The following is a 15,544-nucleotide window of genomic DNA, read 5'->3' as shown; positions in this document are numbered from 1 at the left end:
GGTTGATGAGGCAAGGAGTTGATTCGCTTATTATTCTCGAAGCTTGGACTATATGGAACCATCGCAATGGGTGTGTTTTTGATGGAGCAACTCCAAATTTAGCTGGTGCTCTGATCATCGCCGGCAAGGAACGCCGCCTGTGGTCTTTGGCAGGGGCTCGAGGGCTATCTTTTTTAACTGCCCTCCTCCCCGGTAGTTAGAGTGTCTAGCTCAGTAGTGGTCGCCTTGTGTGGTTCTGTCACCGGCGCGAATGTAATCCTTAAAACAATTGGGGCGTGAGTGTGTGTGGTGTGTGAGGTGTTGTTTGGGCTCTTACCCTTTATTCTCTTCTTAACATAATGAAGCGTAGCTCTCCTGCGTTTTTGAGATTTTTTTGGTAAAATTACAAGGTAGGGATAAAAGATATTAATGGTAGCATGAAATTTTACGAAAGCGTTTAGATGCACATCACCTCTGTGTTGTTGTTCATAGGCTTGTTGGAGCAGGTACCCGTGGACAAAGAATTGTACTGCTAATATAAAAGATAAGAAAGAGGATGTGCGTGCGTGTGACCGCAAACAGCGCACAGACATTTGTTGTATCTCAGCTATCTCAGTGAAGCTCAAAAAATACCGGTGCGCATAAAAATGGTAACCAAAACTCAAAGAATCAGGAGAACAAAAAGTGTTCGCACACAATGAAAGTGGCATCCTTGGGAATAGGGCATGCGCTCAGAAGGAACATCATATAATTTAACATCGCAGGCAATGATCATAGACAGCGATAAGAAGCAAGCAAGAGTGCAAAACAAAAGGCAATGATCAGATTAGAGAAAGGAAGAAACCATCAAAGCAAATGGCATTAGGAGGTCCGATATAATAATGAAGAACTAATTCCAGCCATACAGTATGTTACAGGTAATAAACAACAGTTGTTATCAGTGCCAGTGGCTCCTAATCACACAAAACAGAACATGTATGATGAAATGCAAGAAAACAGAAGCAACCAATATACCATCGCGCCAGCTATTATGGAACGGGTAGAAACAGATGCAAAAAATGGTAGCAACACTGGTTATGATCATTGCCTCAGCTGTCAACATAGTAGATAGATGTAAGAGGAATAACCATGGCATTGAGCATATTTTACGATGCAATCGTCACAGCACTGGCCCATTCCCTCAAATTGAAAACATAATAGAAAAAGGAAACTGTAATCATCACTGCACATGACCAAAAAAAATGCAAACAATAATCCAAAGACCATCAACACCGCAGTGTACACGGTCTCAATTTCCATGTCACAATAAGAAATGAAACAAACATCACTGACATGGCCATGCACTCAGATATATGCCACAATACCTGACTGCTTGTAGGATCCAACCGAACCGAGCAGGTCATAGCCTATACAACACAAAAAAGTTTGGTAAGATAAAGGGAAGAATAGTAGATCTAGAGTGAAATTGACATTGCCTCCATGCATATGCCAGATTGAGAGAGAGGGAGAGAGTGTCACACCCGGTGACCACCACTGAAGCCGTCTACGTTACTAGCTTTACGTATTGCGTTGTATTACGTTTCCACTATTGTACTATCATGTGGGGCCGAGTGGCCAGAGATTGTAATGGCACATAAGTGCCCAAACCATGTGCCGTGTCCGGCATTACTCTTTTCATTCGGTAAATCCAAGTCGCCAAGGCAAAGGGCTTGCCCTGCCGACGTCCTTGTCCCATACCCTTATCGTGCTCACGTTGACGACGATTAGCCGGTGGACAAGGGTGTGACAAGTGGTATCAGAGGCGTTCTATCCTTGGCATGGGTGGCGGGCGCTCGTCGCTCCTCATCACCGCTTCTACCTTAGCTCCAACAACCTTCAACTTCGAATCCGACAGACCACCACCACCACCACTACAACGGTGCTCATCCCCTCCTCGGTAACCTCCCAAAGTCATTCGCTTAGATCACAGTTCGTAATTTTGGTGGGCAGGTGATCTCTGTCAACGCCCACAAGGTGTTCGACGTGAGGTCCTAGAGGTCCCTCCTTTGGTTGAACTGGGTCAGCGGCAGCGTCGGTGTCACCAAGCTTGAGCACCAACACATCCACCTTCCACTATCACCACACCACCACCCATCCCCTTGGATCCGCGTCATCTACAGCTCGACAAACAACTAGGGGACTACACCAACAACTTTTGTTCGGCGGCGAGAACATTAGTGAGCTACCCAACTCTACTCCTTTTCCTTCAGTTAGCATGTTTGGGTGAACGACGAGGGTTGCAAGACACTTGTTCTTGCGTAAAATTCCATAGTTGGTTCATTCCAATCGGTGTGGTGGCATTGGCGGGGGAGTGTCCTTGAACTTGGGTTGCGGGGTGCTTGTTCCCATGTAAAATTCTTTGGCTCAGCCTCACTCCTAGGCGGCGGTGATAGTGACAGATAGTACAACGGGGAGGAATAGTCCGAACCGGTTGTTTGTTCACGCAGTGTCTCGGTTTCATTCAAATCCTTCATCACGGCTCCGTTAAAGCCATCCAAGCAGACTCAGATACTCCTGGACAACATGTCAAAGAACACTGAAGAGGAGAAGACTCGGTGGGACCAGGTTATGGAGCACTTTGATCTGTTGTTCACTAGAGTCAATGACATTGGAGAAGTCCAGCAACAGATGAAAACCCAGATGGACATCAGAGGCCAAGCAATGGACAATTATACAGCTGAGCAGCAATTGATAGCCCAACAAGTTAAGGCTAATGGTGCAGCGGTCGCTCAACTCACAATGAGACAGTTTGACAATGATGGGCCTTTTTCAGATGATTCCTCACTATCTGTAATTTTTTATGAGAAAGAAGACTTTGAGAATGTGTTTGCCAGAAACAAAGGCACTCACAAACCTAAATCATCCAAGACAAGGAGGCCACCTCCTAAGCATGATAAGAAGAATCCTTTGCCATCCCAAGCTATGCCCAAGATGCAATTTCCAAAGTTTGATGGTCAAAACACAAAGATCTGGAAAGATAATTGCCTGAGCTACTTTGAGCTATATCAACTGCCAGAAGGGATGTGGATTACTGCAGCCCACCTACATTTTGAAGGGAATGCTGTGAAGTGGTACCAAGCATATAAACAGAACCACACTTTCAAGAATTGGGACCATTTTTGTTTAGTGGTAGAAGAAGAGTTTGGATCTAATGATTTCAGAACTGCCATGAATGCTCTGCTGGATCTTAAGCAAACTAGCATAGTTGAAGATTACACCTCGCAGTTTCAGGCTCTACAGTATGATGTTACCAAGCACAACTCACACTATGATGAGATGTTTTTCATGCCACAATATATCAGAGGGCTCAAAGAGGAGATAAGGACTACTGTGGAGCCTCAAATGCCCTAGATGGTGCAAAAAGCATCAACCATTGCCAGGATTCAGCAAGGGATGCTTGAGCGAAGCAAAACCAGATATAATCGAGCCAATTCTCAGGTCAGGCCTAATGGACCGCCAAAGACTGAATACAAACAACCACAACAAATATCAACCCTATGGAAGGACCGACAATTACGGGACTATCGCAAAGCAAATGGCCTGTGTTTCTCTTGTGGTGAAAAATTTGTGCCAGGACACCTGAAAGCTCTAGTTTGGTTTTGGTTAATTGATGAAACCCTAAGTGCTAACCTAGTTTATCAAAGTGATTATGAGATAGGTAGCACTACTCCAAGTGATGAAGCAATGACGAAAATCATGACAATGGCGATAGCATGGTGATGATCAAATGCTTGAACTTGGAAAAGAAGAAAGAGAAAAACAAAAGGCTAAAGGCAAAGGTATAAAATGTAGAAGTCATTTTGTTTTAGTGATCAAGACACTTAGTGAGTGTGATCACATTTAGGATAGATAGCCGTACTATTAAGAGGAGTGAAACTCGTATCGGAATGCGGTTATCAAAGTGCCACTAGATGCTCTAACTCATTGCATATGCATTTAGGATCTAGTGGAGTGCTAACACCCTTGATAATATTTGTGAAAATATGCTAACACATGTGCACAAGGTGTTTGCAGGGTTGAGATGGGTTTGGGATTCGGCGCTTTCGGGAAAATGAAATGTCTATTTTCTATTGCGTCGGATGCAAAATTCTTGGTGGTTGGCACATTTGAGTAAGGGTGAAGAAGTTAGAGTTGAAATAGAGTTGGTCGAAATGATGCTGGCGTCGGTCTACTGACCGGACGCTGGGTCACTCAGCGACTGGATGCTGAAAGGCTACGTCCGGTCGAGCTGTCAGACGGCACAGTGGGTAAGGTTGAGCACCGGACGCTGGTCTACGTCCGGTCAAGGTGGACCGGACGCGTCCGGTCGAAAAAACATGCCTCAGGGAGCTTACTGGAAATGATCGGACGCTGGGGTTTCAGCGTCCGATCAGCTTCGTAGCCGTTGAAATCTGACGAACAGCGTTTGAAGCTGGTGACGCATGGCGTTCATCGGGCGACTGGACGCTGAGGGCCAGCGTCCGGTCGGTATGACCGGAGCGTCCGGTCAGAGCATGTTTTGCCCAGTGAAGGGGTACAACGGCTCTATTTGATGGAGGCTCTATTTATAGCCCCATGGCCGGCTCAAGGGACAACTCTTGCATATTTTCATTGACATAACAACCTTGTGAGCTTAGCCAAAGCTCTCCCACTCATCTCCATCATTGATTCATCATCTTTGTGAGATTGGGAGAAAATCCAAGTGCATTGCTTGAGTGATTGCATCTAGAGGCACTTGGTATTCGCATTGCGCTGCGGATTTCGCTTGTTTCTCTTGGTGGTTGCCACCACCTAGACGGTTGGAGCAGCGGTGGAGGATCGGCACGAGTTGGTGATTGTTCGTGGCCGTCTCCGGTGATTGTAAGGGGAGTTGTACCTTCCCCGGCGGAGTGCCGAAAGATAACTCTAGTAAATTGCTCGTGTCATTGAGTTACCTCACTTGTGGGTCGGTTCTTACGATGTCCAATCGTGTGGACGAGGTTTGTGAAACACCTCTTAGCCGCCGAACCACCAAGTATTGGTCGACACAACGAGAACTAGCGTATTGGCAAACACGTGAACCTCGGGAGAAAAATTGATTGTCTCTTGTCATTTGCATTCTCCCGGTGATTGACTTGATCTTCATCTTGTGATTGGTTCATCCCCTACACGGCGGTATAATCACCCTACTTGCTTGTTTACATTCTTGCAAACTAGTTGATACAAGCTCTTTAGTGTAATTAGAATTGAGAGCTTGCTTTGTTATTTACATTCATCTAGTTGAGCTCTTTAGACTAGCAAGTGTGTGTGCCTAAGTAATCATTGCAACTAGAATTGTTGGATAGGTGGCTTGCAACATTTGTAGAGCTAGAGCAAGTTTGCATTACGCTATTTATCATACTAATCAAATTGCTCTAGTTAATTTGTATATTTTTAAATAGGCTATTCACCCCCCCTCTAGCCATATTAGGACCTTTCAACACCTCAAGGTCTATTCCAAGCGACTAAAACCACAAGTCAATGCTACTGTGCTCAATGACCTAGATAGGGAATTATCTGATGAAGTCCTTAAGGAGCTAGCAGTGGAGGACTAGTTGCATGAGGAGTTCTGTCAACTCTCCCTCAATGCCTTATCCAGTCAGAACAGTACAAGCTGCATTAAATTGAAGGTTAGAGTTAAAGACAAAGTTCTTCTTATACTAGTAGACGGTGGAAGTACTCATAGCTTCATTAGTTCATAGTTTGTTGAACTAGTTAAGATACACACAGTGCCCACTAGTACCAGGAAAGTCAAACTTGCAAATGGTGAAGGGATGCAAACAGATAGAATGGTGCCTCAACTCCAATGCTATTGTCAAGGTCAAAGTTTCACTACTGACATGGTGGTACTGGAGATGCAACCATATGATGCCATATTAGGATGTGATTGGCTCCAAGCACACAGCCCCATGGAATGTGATTGGAAGAACAAAATCATCAAATTTTCTGAAGAGGGCAGGACATTGACACTTCAGGGGTTACACGAGCCATGATTGCAACTGTCATCCATCTCTGCCACAAAGGTTTACAATTCCACTAAAGGTAGTGATATATGGGCCTTTGTCCTGCTAGACCATACCCTAGATTCCTTTTCCCCCACCAAACCAAAACAAACCAGTCCACATCTAGATGAAATCTAAAACCTCCTCACTGCCTACAAGGATGTATTCATTGATCCAAAACTCCTACCACCATAAAGAACCTATGATCATGCTATCCCACTCATCCCTGGCTCTATTCCCATCAATTCTAGACTATACCACTACTCTCCCTTACACAAAATAGAAATAGAGAACCAGGTACAACAGCTCTTATAGGTAGGACTCATAGCTCATAGCCATAGTCCATTTGCATCTCTAGTGCTTTTGGTAAAAAAAAGATGGGTCCTAGCGGTTCTGTGTGGATTATAGGAAATTGAATGACATCATAATCAAAAATAGATTTCCAATGCCAGTAATTGAGGAAATATTGGATGAACTCTCAGGAGCTAAAGTCTTCACAAAACTAGACATGAGGTCTGGATACCACCAAGTTAGGATGTTGCCTGAGGATGAACACAAGGCTGCATTCAAGACACATCAAGGTCATTATCAATTCAAAGTCATGCCTTTTGGCTTGACCAATGCACCGGCTACCTTCTAGTGTGTCATGAATGAAATCCTCCAACCATTTTTGAGGCACTTCGTCTTGGTCTTCTTAGATGACATATTGATATACAATACTTCTCTAGAGAACCACACCCAACATTTGGAACAAGTGTTAGCTACTCTGAGAAAACATTAGTTATATCTGAAGGGATCCAAGTGCACATTTGCTAAGGATAGTTTGGAATATTTAGGCCACATCATCTCCTCTCAGGGGGTCTCCACTGATCCAAGCAAGATACATGATATGCTTCAGTGGCCTATGCCTACTTCCATGATTGAGTTGAGGGCCTTCCTAGGATTAACAAGCTATTATAGGAAATTTGTAAAAAATTATGGGATCATGGCTAAACCTTTGACAGCCATCCTTCGGCTCAAACATTTTGCCTGGAATCCAACAACATAAGCAGCTTTTGATGATCTCAAAGTGGCAATGACAAGAACTCTAGTTTTGGCCCTACCCAATTTCCAAGAACCTTTCACAGTGGAAACAAATGCCTGTCAAGATGGGATAGGAGATGTCCTCATGCAGAAGGGACAACCTATAGCATACCTCAGTAAGGCTTTGGGAGAGAAACATAAATCTTTATCTATATATGAAAAGGAGTTCTTAGCTCTCATTATGGCTGTAGAAAGATGGAGGCACTATCTACAGAGAGGAGAATTTTTCATTCAAACTGACCATAAGTCATTAGCTTATCTAAATGAGCAAAATCTCCACTCTGACATGCAGAGAAAGGCAATGACTAGGCTCATGGGATTACACTTCAAAATCATCTATAAGAAGGGAAAAGATAACATTGTTGCAGATGCCCTGTCTAGGGTGGCACACATGATGGCTCTTCAAGCAGTATCAGTAGTCCAACCAGCTTGGGTATAGGAAGTTCTCAACTCCTACACCACTGATTCACGAGCACAACAACTATTGCAAAGATTGGCTATCACTAGCCCAGATAACCAAGGATAAAGCTTGGACAGGGGCATCATATGGTACCAAGGGAAGGTGTGGATTGGCAGCAATTCAGCTCTCTAGACAAAACTCATAGCAACTTATCACTCTAGTGCACTGGGGGGTCACTCAGGTATTGCTGCAACTTACTACAGACTCAAGAAACATTTTGCATGGAAAGGGATGAAGCAAGATGTGGAAAATTTTGTGAAACAGTGCACCATCTGTCAACATGTAAAACATTCACTTCAACACCCTATGGGTCTTCTGCAGCCTTTACCCATTCCACAAGGGGTTTGGCAGAATTTGACAATGGATTTTATAGAGGGCCTTCCAAAATCAGAAGGGTGCAGTGTCATATTGGTAATTGTGGACAGGCTGACAAAGTATGCACATTTTTACCAGTCAAGCACCTCTATACTGCTGCTACAATTGCTCAGCTGTTTATGGATCATGTGGTTAAGTTACATGGATTACCAGCCTCAATTGTCTCTGATAGGGACACCATTTTTGTTAGCCATTTCTGGAGATAATTATTTAAACTGTATAAGGTAAACTTGCAACTCAGCACCGCTTATCATCTGCAAACTGATGGCCAATCTGAGAGAGTAAATTAGTGTCTAGAAATGTACCTAAGGTGTGCTGTGCAGGACTCTCCTAAATCATGGAAATCATGGCTTCCTTTGGCAGAGTTATGGTATAACTCATCATTGCATTCTGCCCTGGGCTGTTCACCATTCAAAGCATTGTATGATTATGAACCTAATATTGGAGCAGTGCCATCTCTTCCACCCACAACAACTGCATCAGTAGCTGATATTATTGAACACCGTGAGCTTCATCTGCAATCACTGAAAGAACATTTGGCAAGGGCACAAAATAGAATGAAGCTGGTGGCAGATTCCAAACGCCAGGATTATCAGTTTTCAGTTGGTGACAAAGTGCTACTGAAACTACAGACCTATACTCAGTCAACTGTAGCTAACAGACCATACCCGAAACTGGCCTACAAGTATTTTGGTCCTTACACTGTGCTAGAGAGGGTGGGATTAGTAGCTTATCGGCTGCAATTACCAGAAGGCTCATTGATTCACCCGGTCTTCCACATCTCGCAACTGAAACCATACACTGAAGACTATACGCCAGTTTTTGACACTTTGCCTGTCCTCACTGACTTGGATGCAGCTAATACAACGTCAAGGGAAATCATTGATCGTCGCATGGTCAAGAAAGGCAATACTGCAGTACCTCAAGTGAAGCTAACCTGGATGGGTCTGCCTGATACTGCAGCAACCTAGGAGGACTACTACGTCGTCAAGAACAGGTTCCCTGAAGCAGCAGCTTGGGGGCAAGTTGCAACTCAAGTGGGGGGAGATGTCACACCCGGTGTGGAAGGATCGGACGGTTCTGGTGGGAGAACTGTTAATGTACAGTGTTATGTGAGAGGGGTGGTGGTATACAGTTTTAGGAGTATAGGTAGATACAACTCCGGTCCGCTTGCAACTCTTGTAAAAGTAAAGTAATAAACTACTTTAAATATATATATATATATATATATATATATATAGTTATATAAATTATGAAAGTATTTTCATGGTTAATTTGGCAACACCGATCATGTTTTGAAAATCTACGTGATTTTTTTATATAATGGTTGACCAAGTTTCAGACGTTTTTCTTTAAAAAAAAAGTTTCAGAAGTTTAACTAGCTATGGCCCCATTCGTTTCGCTGAAAAAAATATGCCGAAACACTGTTCCGCCTGATTTGTTGTGAGAGAAAAACACTGTTCCAGCTAAAAAATAAGTTGAAAAAGATAAATTATAAGAGAAGTAAACATGACCTATACTAAAAGTGATCTACATTTCTATTGGAAGCGAAGCGAGTAGTTACTCTTCGATTTTTGGCAAATTTGTCTTAAAACTCCTTTCTGGCTCTTCAAATATATTGGCAAAAGTCATCCACTTTGATTCTGGACGAAAGGATATTCGCTGCTATAGATGGTTCTGCGAATGGTCGCCGTTGCTGCAACAACTTCACTTTCAGTCGCTTTCTAACCACTAGTAGATGCTCATCGGCGAATACAGGGTCAAAAAGGTCTCCTTAAGTTACCATATTAATTGTTTCTTAATTATACGGCGCATTTTCTGGTTAAACAAAAAACTGCAAACCAATTGCTGTATTTTAAAAACCGCAAACCAATTGGCCTTCACATGTGCCTACATGTACAGGAACAAAATAGCCAGATTCCAAAGGCCAGTAAAGTTTGACATGTGCTCGAGTCCACGTCAGCGATAGATCAGATCTACAGAACGAACAAAGAAACTTCATATGCTGTCATGCTCAATCAGACATGATACGATCACTCCTTGTCTGCGAAGAAAGTTGACGAGAAGCTTCCTCCCCATCCCTTGTGGTCTAGCCACGGCTTGTGCAATTCCAAGTCTATGACGCAATTCAACACCAACAACTGCAATCACACCCGGGCATTGGTCACAGATATATGTAGATGACTTGACGTTCAATTCAGAAAAAATGATATCACCTTCATTTTAGAAAGAAAAAAAGATCGATACAAGACATTATCTTTTTAAAAATTCCAGAGTTGTTTGCAAAGCTCAAACATCCATAGTTGTTTACACAACATATCCACAACAAATCACCAGGCTATGCCGAGGCTGCAAATCTCCATAGTCCAGGAATAGGCAGTCAGTTCATTCCCACCTTCTCTATATAGCCTCACAGCTCACTTGGCACAATTCACAAAGGAACGATCAAGTTATTTTGCCCTTCTAGAAGAATAGCAAACAGAAATATAATATATTAGATGTAGATGTAGCTTCTGTTTCCAAGGTTCCTATCCAAAAGTCAATGCCTAACCAGCCCAAGTTTCAACATGCAAGCAACAGAGAAATATAATATAAGATATAAGACCTCAGTTTCAAAGTTATTAGCGTATATGGCGCAACAATTCAGGCAGATTTGGTGTTAATAATATCAAATTCATCCAAAGTGGCAAACTTTTCATTAATCCCAACACCAGTAACAGCGCTAGCACCTTTTGGTGTGAAAGGCACCATATATGAACACCCCAGAAACTCAACACTGATCAAAACATGTTATTACTGCTAGATTCAGATTGAAGCACAACGTGATTCAAGTGCGATATAGAATTTATGAAGCATCTGTTGTACAATAACTTTTACAACTTGAACAAATGAGAAGAAATCAGGGTAATTTGAACAGAGCTAACAAAAGCAAGGAGCTAACAAGTCTTTACAATGACATAAAACCTGAGAAAAGGAGATGTTGAAGAGTGATACGTATCTGAAGAGCACTGTTAGCATAGGCAGCACACATAATATGCATAAAAGTAATTCCAGCGGATAGAGGAGTCAAGACTTACTTAAGTATGCAGTATCATCTAAATACGGTAGATACATAACATAGGTGATCAGTTATATGGTCAGATTTCACACGAGGAACATAAACATGACAACTGTATGCAGTATCATCTAAATATGGTAGATAGATAACATAGGGATCAGTTGTATGGTCGGATTTCACATGAGGAACATAAACATGACAATGGCCAACCTCGTACAGGAAGTATGGTTCATTGACAAAGGGAGGTGCCAACTGCTCTAACTAGTAACTAATGTATCCGATTCCAGATGAAGTCATTTTAGGATTCAATCAGGTAAAACTTTTTTTAACTTGGACCATCAGTATATTAAAAGTGGTATATATTGACAACATATGGTTGATGTTATTCATCATGTAAAATATTTTTCATAAAATATAATTTTCACTATTTGAGATTTGTATATTTTGACCAAAAAAAAATCCAAGTCAAAGTGTCACATTGGAGACTGTTGCTGTCCTAAATAAACAACCTATATTTGGAATATTTGGTTCAATTATAGAATAAGGTGAGATTGCCTTAATTATAGAAATTAATAAAAGAGTGGGAGCATTTACATGACATGTTTTGAGGTAACGGCACAGACTGTTTCCCATAAGAGTGACAAGTTTTTTTTTTCTATATAAAGGTACAAACTCACTGATTGGAACACTTGCCTAAAGAGACGGCGAAGAAAAGAGTGTCTAATGAGCAAATCAAAATAATATAAGTGAATCTGCTAATAAAGATAGCATGCAAGATGACATGTATTGTGTATGTTGAATGGGTGAGCATTATAGTCAATGTCCTTGTTAGCATATTATCTGGGGGGTGTATATTATGTGTTGTTCAAAAAGTTTGGGCACAAAAGAATTCATTAAAGTTATGTTTTGCCAAATACTATTATCCACCTTATGAAGTATCCAATATGGTTTAGTGGTATAACAACTTAAAGTTAATGATGGTTTTCTCCTTTATATGTTTTGGTTGTACAGAAAGTGATACATGTAAGGAATATCGTTGACAAAATAACTTGATCCCGCCATGATCCTTTCATTTCAATTCAATCAAAGATGGCTTGAATATTTCATCTTATGTAAGCTCTTAAAGTATATTTTCAATGTTCAAGTCATTTCGCTATGAGGGCTATTTCGGGCATTAGTGGCGCTAAATGCTTTAGCAGTGACGTAATTTAGCGGCGCTAAATGTGCAGCCGGACGACCTACCAAGAAATGAGACCTAGCAAAATTTCCACTGGCCCAAATCTAGCCTATCTACCATGGTGTATAAGCATGTTCACAAAATCTAGCATCTCTAGTTCTGAACCTTTTGTGGTGGCGCGGTGTTGGTGTGCGTTGAGGCAACTTTGGCTGTGAACTACGAACGGCTGAGAGTAATTGCAAGAGCCGGCTGCGTGAGGTGACTGCAGAGGTCGCGGCTGCAGCCTTCCCCTTCGCACGATGTGCACCAACTACACTGCCAAACGGAAGTACAAGTACTCCAGCACTGGCATGAAGGGAGAATGTGACAGCCAGCAACGGAGACATGCAAGTTAGCGAACACGAAGCAATAATATGCATGTTTTTTGAGAAAACGCTAAATGCCTTAGCGCCGCTATAGCTTGCTTAGCATATTTCCGAAGGCTCCGCTAAATGTCTTAGCCTGCTATTTGCAACACTAATGAGAAGAAATGATTCAAATTGATCTACCACTGTCGTTACCGGGGATGATGATGGTGTAGTGTGGTAGTAGGATTCCTTAGGGTCTCTTTTAGAAAATTCCTTAGGGTTTTGCTCTTCTCAGTCCTTATATAAGATCATCAATTTCAGGGGTGTGACTCCAGTTTACACACCTGCGATTTGTAGAATGAAATTTCTATCTGGAGCCCATATTTTTCATTAGCTCTTGTCTAGGAATAAGCTTCTTACAAGAAACAATCTAGCTAAAAGAAAGGAGAGTTGAAGATGATACCGGTTTGTTTTGTTTTGAAACTGAGCCATCTCACACTGGTTCTTTATCTGTGCTATTGCTAGATAGGTCTGGATGTGTGCGGCAGAGCTCACATCAAGTCTAGTGATGGTAGATATATGTTGCTAGCTAAACATTGGCTCCGTGAAAAGAAGGATCTGATCTTTAATATGTTAACAGCATTGACTCTTTGGGGGTTCTGGAAACTAAGAAACTATCTATGTTTTCAGAATGGAGTCTGTCTAGGTTTACAAAAGCTCTAGCGCTCCAGCAGGGCCATGTTTAAGAACTGGGGATGGCAGCTTTGCTCGGTGAAGTACTTCGAACTGCACAAGCTCTGGAAGGCCAAACTGGACGCCTTGGTCACCAGGCTGGAACAAATTCTCTCGAGGAATGGTGCCTGCCAACCTCAACAACGGCGAAGTTGGTGGACTGAATGCTCCAAGCTGCGCTATGCCTTGCTCTTTGTGGGTTGATGTAGTTCTGGAAGCTGCTGCTCTGGTTTCTGCTGAACCTTTTGCCTGATGTCTTAGGTGATTTGTGAACTCTGAGTGCTTCTTGACAACGATGCATGGATACTTGTGAACACTTGCGTATCAGATACCAATACTGTCGAACACCGATACTCCTTAGATACTTGTAGTTGTAGGACAAGTACTGGATATTTAATTATTTTAAAACAAATAAAATAATCCTGATGTCTTGGATGCTGTAACACTGAACCATTATGTCCTGATTCAATGCAACGAACACAGGCGTTGATCCATTTTTTAAAAAAAAATAGGTCCCAACAACTTCTACGTGTCTTTCACATGGGACAAAATGCGGCTTTATTCTTGTTTTCACTCTTAGAAAGAGTAGTGTCCTTCAGACACAGATCTTTCCAAATTTCATTCGTTCTTGCTTCCCCTCCTGATTATTTTAAGAGTGGTGCAATTTAATTTTGATTTAATGATGTGTAAATACCCACATTTACAAATGGATCATTCCTAAAACAAATTAGTTGTAAGCTAATTTGGTTTAGCACGCCCCTCAGCTGAACTGATCACATACACCACATACATAACCTAAAGTGAGAAAGGAAGGAAACCCAAAGGTGCAACGCTACATACAAAATCATTGCTATTACAACAAATAGGGTGAAAAAGAAGAAATGCTCACATTGGGGGGTGGCAGTTCATCCCGAAATCAATAATTTCTTCTCTTCTGCCTGGACTTAGCCCTCTTCTTCCTCGCCTCCTCTTTCTGCCTCTCAGCCTCCTCCTTCTCAAACTTCTCCTTTTCCCTCTTCTGCAAGAAGTCCTGCACCAACAGGTAGATCACCTGCATTGCAAAAAGAATCGTGAGCCAGCCAAAAAACACGGCCTGGCGAGATCAGCATCGACCATCCAACGCCACAACGGCTCGCTAAGTCGCAACACACACGCACCCCGAGGGTGAGGAGGGAGAGGCCGACGAACGCAACCGTGAGCAGCACGGACACCACCGTGGCCGTGATGCTGTCGTCGTCGGCGGCCACCCTCATCGCGGCCTCCGCCTCTTCGAGGGGCAACTCCGCTTCGCCGGCCACGGCCGCAGCAGCAGCAGCCGGGCGTCCGCGCCGCAGCCCATACCTCGCGAGGAGCAGGGGACTCGAAGCCCTTCTCCCTCCTCCCTCCAACACATTACTAGCAGTAGTAGCACGCCTCAATGGAAGAGGCCTCAGCGGTGCGAGGGGCAGAACAGAGACCGAGCTCACTGCTGCCATTATCCCCTCACCGGCGCTCGCCGAAGCAAATGAACGGTCGAAACGAACGGCCGGAAGACAGAGGGAAAGAAAGGCCCTGGGCCGTATCATCAGAAAAATATAAAGCCAAACCCGGTGGCCGGTGCAGAACAATATGGGCCGTTCCGGCCCACAGAGCTGCCACTCGGGGGCCAGAACAACCGAGTAATTTCCAGAGAGATCCGTCCCTATCCAATCTTCCAACCACCGCCCCCTGACGTGACGGCATTTAGCGTTTAGCTCTAGGAGAGTCATCAAACTCATCATCCCTGTATCCAGAAGCAGAAATATCTCGCGTCGCCGCGAACGAACGCACACGAGGGAGAGGAACGCACGAACACACACACCCATCACCGGCTTTGGGAGCCGCAGAGAGGATGGTTTGGTTTCTGGTCGCCGCCTGGAGACGCTATCTGAAGAGGTGCTAGTCTGCTAGACAATGAACAGGGAGAAGAAGGCGTCTTCATATCTACATTTACATATTTATAATAGCTATTTACATGTTTGTCGCTGTTTTGTGGACCCGAATGGTCAGACTTGTAAGGGGAATAAAACACCCCGATCCCTTGTGTAAGAACCATCGAACTCGTATTCAGTAAAACTGAAACTCGCCAAGGCAGAGGGCTTGCCCTGCCGGCGACCTCGTTTCCGTATATCCGCTGCGTTCGTGCTCACGTCGGCGGCGATCCCTCGTCGGCGGCCAAGGGTGTGACAAGTGGTATCGGATTCGACTATCCTTGGCGTGGGTGCGGAGCTTCACCGCTCATCATCAGCGTCAATTATCGGCTCTTCGCTGGCTATC

General features: G+C 43.3%; 1 protein-coding gene across 3 annotated transcripts; it reads right to left on the bottom strand.

Annotated features, from left to right (window-relative positions):
- Positions 1-9,832: 9,832 nt before the first annotated feature.
- LOC136501593 (uncharacterized) lies at positions 9,833-14,767 on the bottom strand. 3 transcript variants are annotated; one of them, XM_066497106.1, is made up of 3 exons: positions 14,407-14,766; positions 14,139-14,300; positions 9,833-10,076 (listed from the first exon to the last, which is right to left on the bottom strand). In XM_066497106.1, the coding sequence occupies exons 1-2, from the start codon at positions 14,722-14,724 to the stop codon at positions 14,166-14,168; spliced, it is 453 nt and encodes a 150-aa protein (XP_066353203.1). In that variant the 5' UTR covers positions 14,725-14,766; the 3' UTR covers positions 9,833-10,076; positions 14,139-14,165. The 3 variants fall into 3 exon arrangements, with proteins under 3 accessions (XP_066353203.1, XP_066353211.1, XP_066353219.1); XM_066497114.1 differs by lacking the exon at positions 9,833-10,076 and adding an exon at positions 10,106-10,398 and having other exon boundaries at positions 14,407-14,767; XM_066497122.1 differs by lacking the exon at positions 9,833-10,076 and adding an exon at positions 10,107-10,355 and having other exon boundaries at positions 14,407-14,767.
- Positions 14,768-15,544: the final 777 nt, after the last annotated feature.

Source organism: Miscanthus floridulus, chromosome 1 (genome assembly GCF_019320115.1).
Source record: "Miscanthus floridulus cultivar M001 chromosome 1, ASM1932011v1, whole genome shotgun sequence".
Taxonomy (NCBI): domain Eukaryota; kingdom Viridiplantae; phylum Streptophyta; class Magnoliopsida; order Poales; family Poaceae; genus Miscanthus; species Miscanthus floridulus.
The sequence above is the reverse complement of the archived record's forward strand: the minus strand, read 5'-3'. Positions and strand labels throughout refer to the sequence as shown.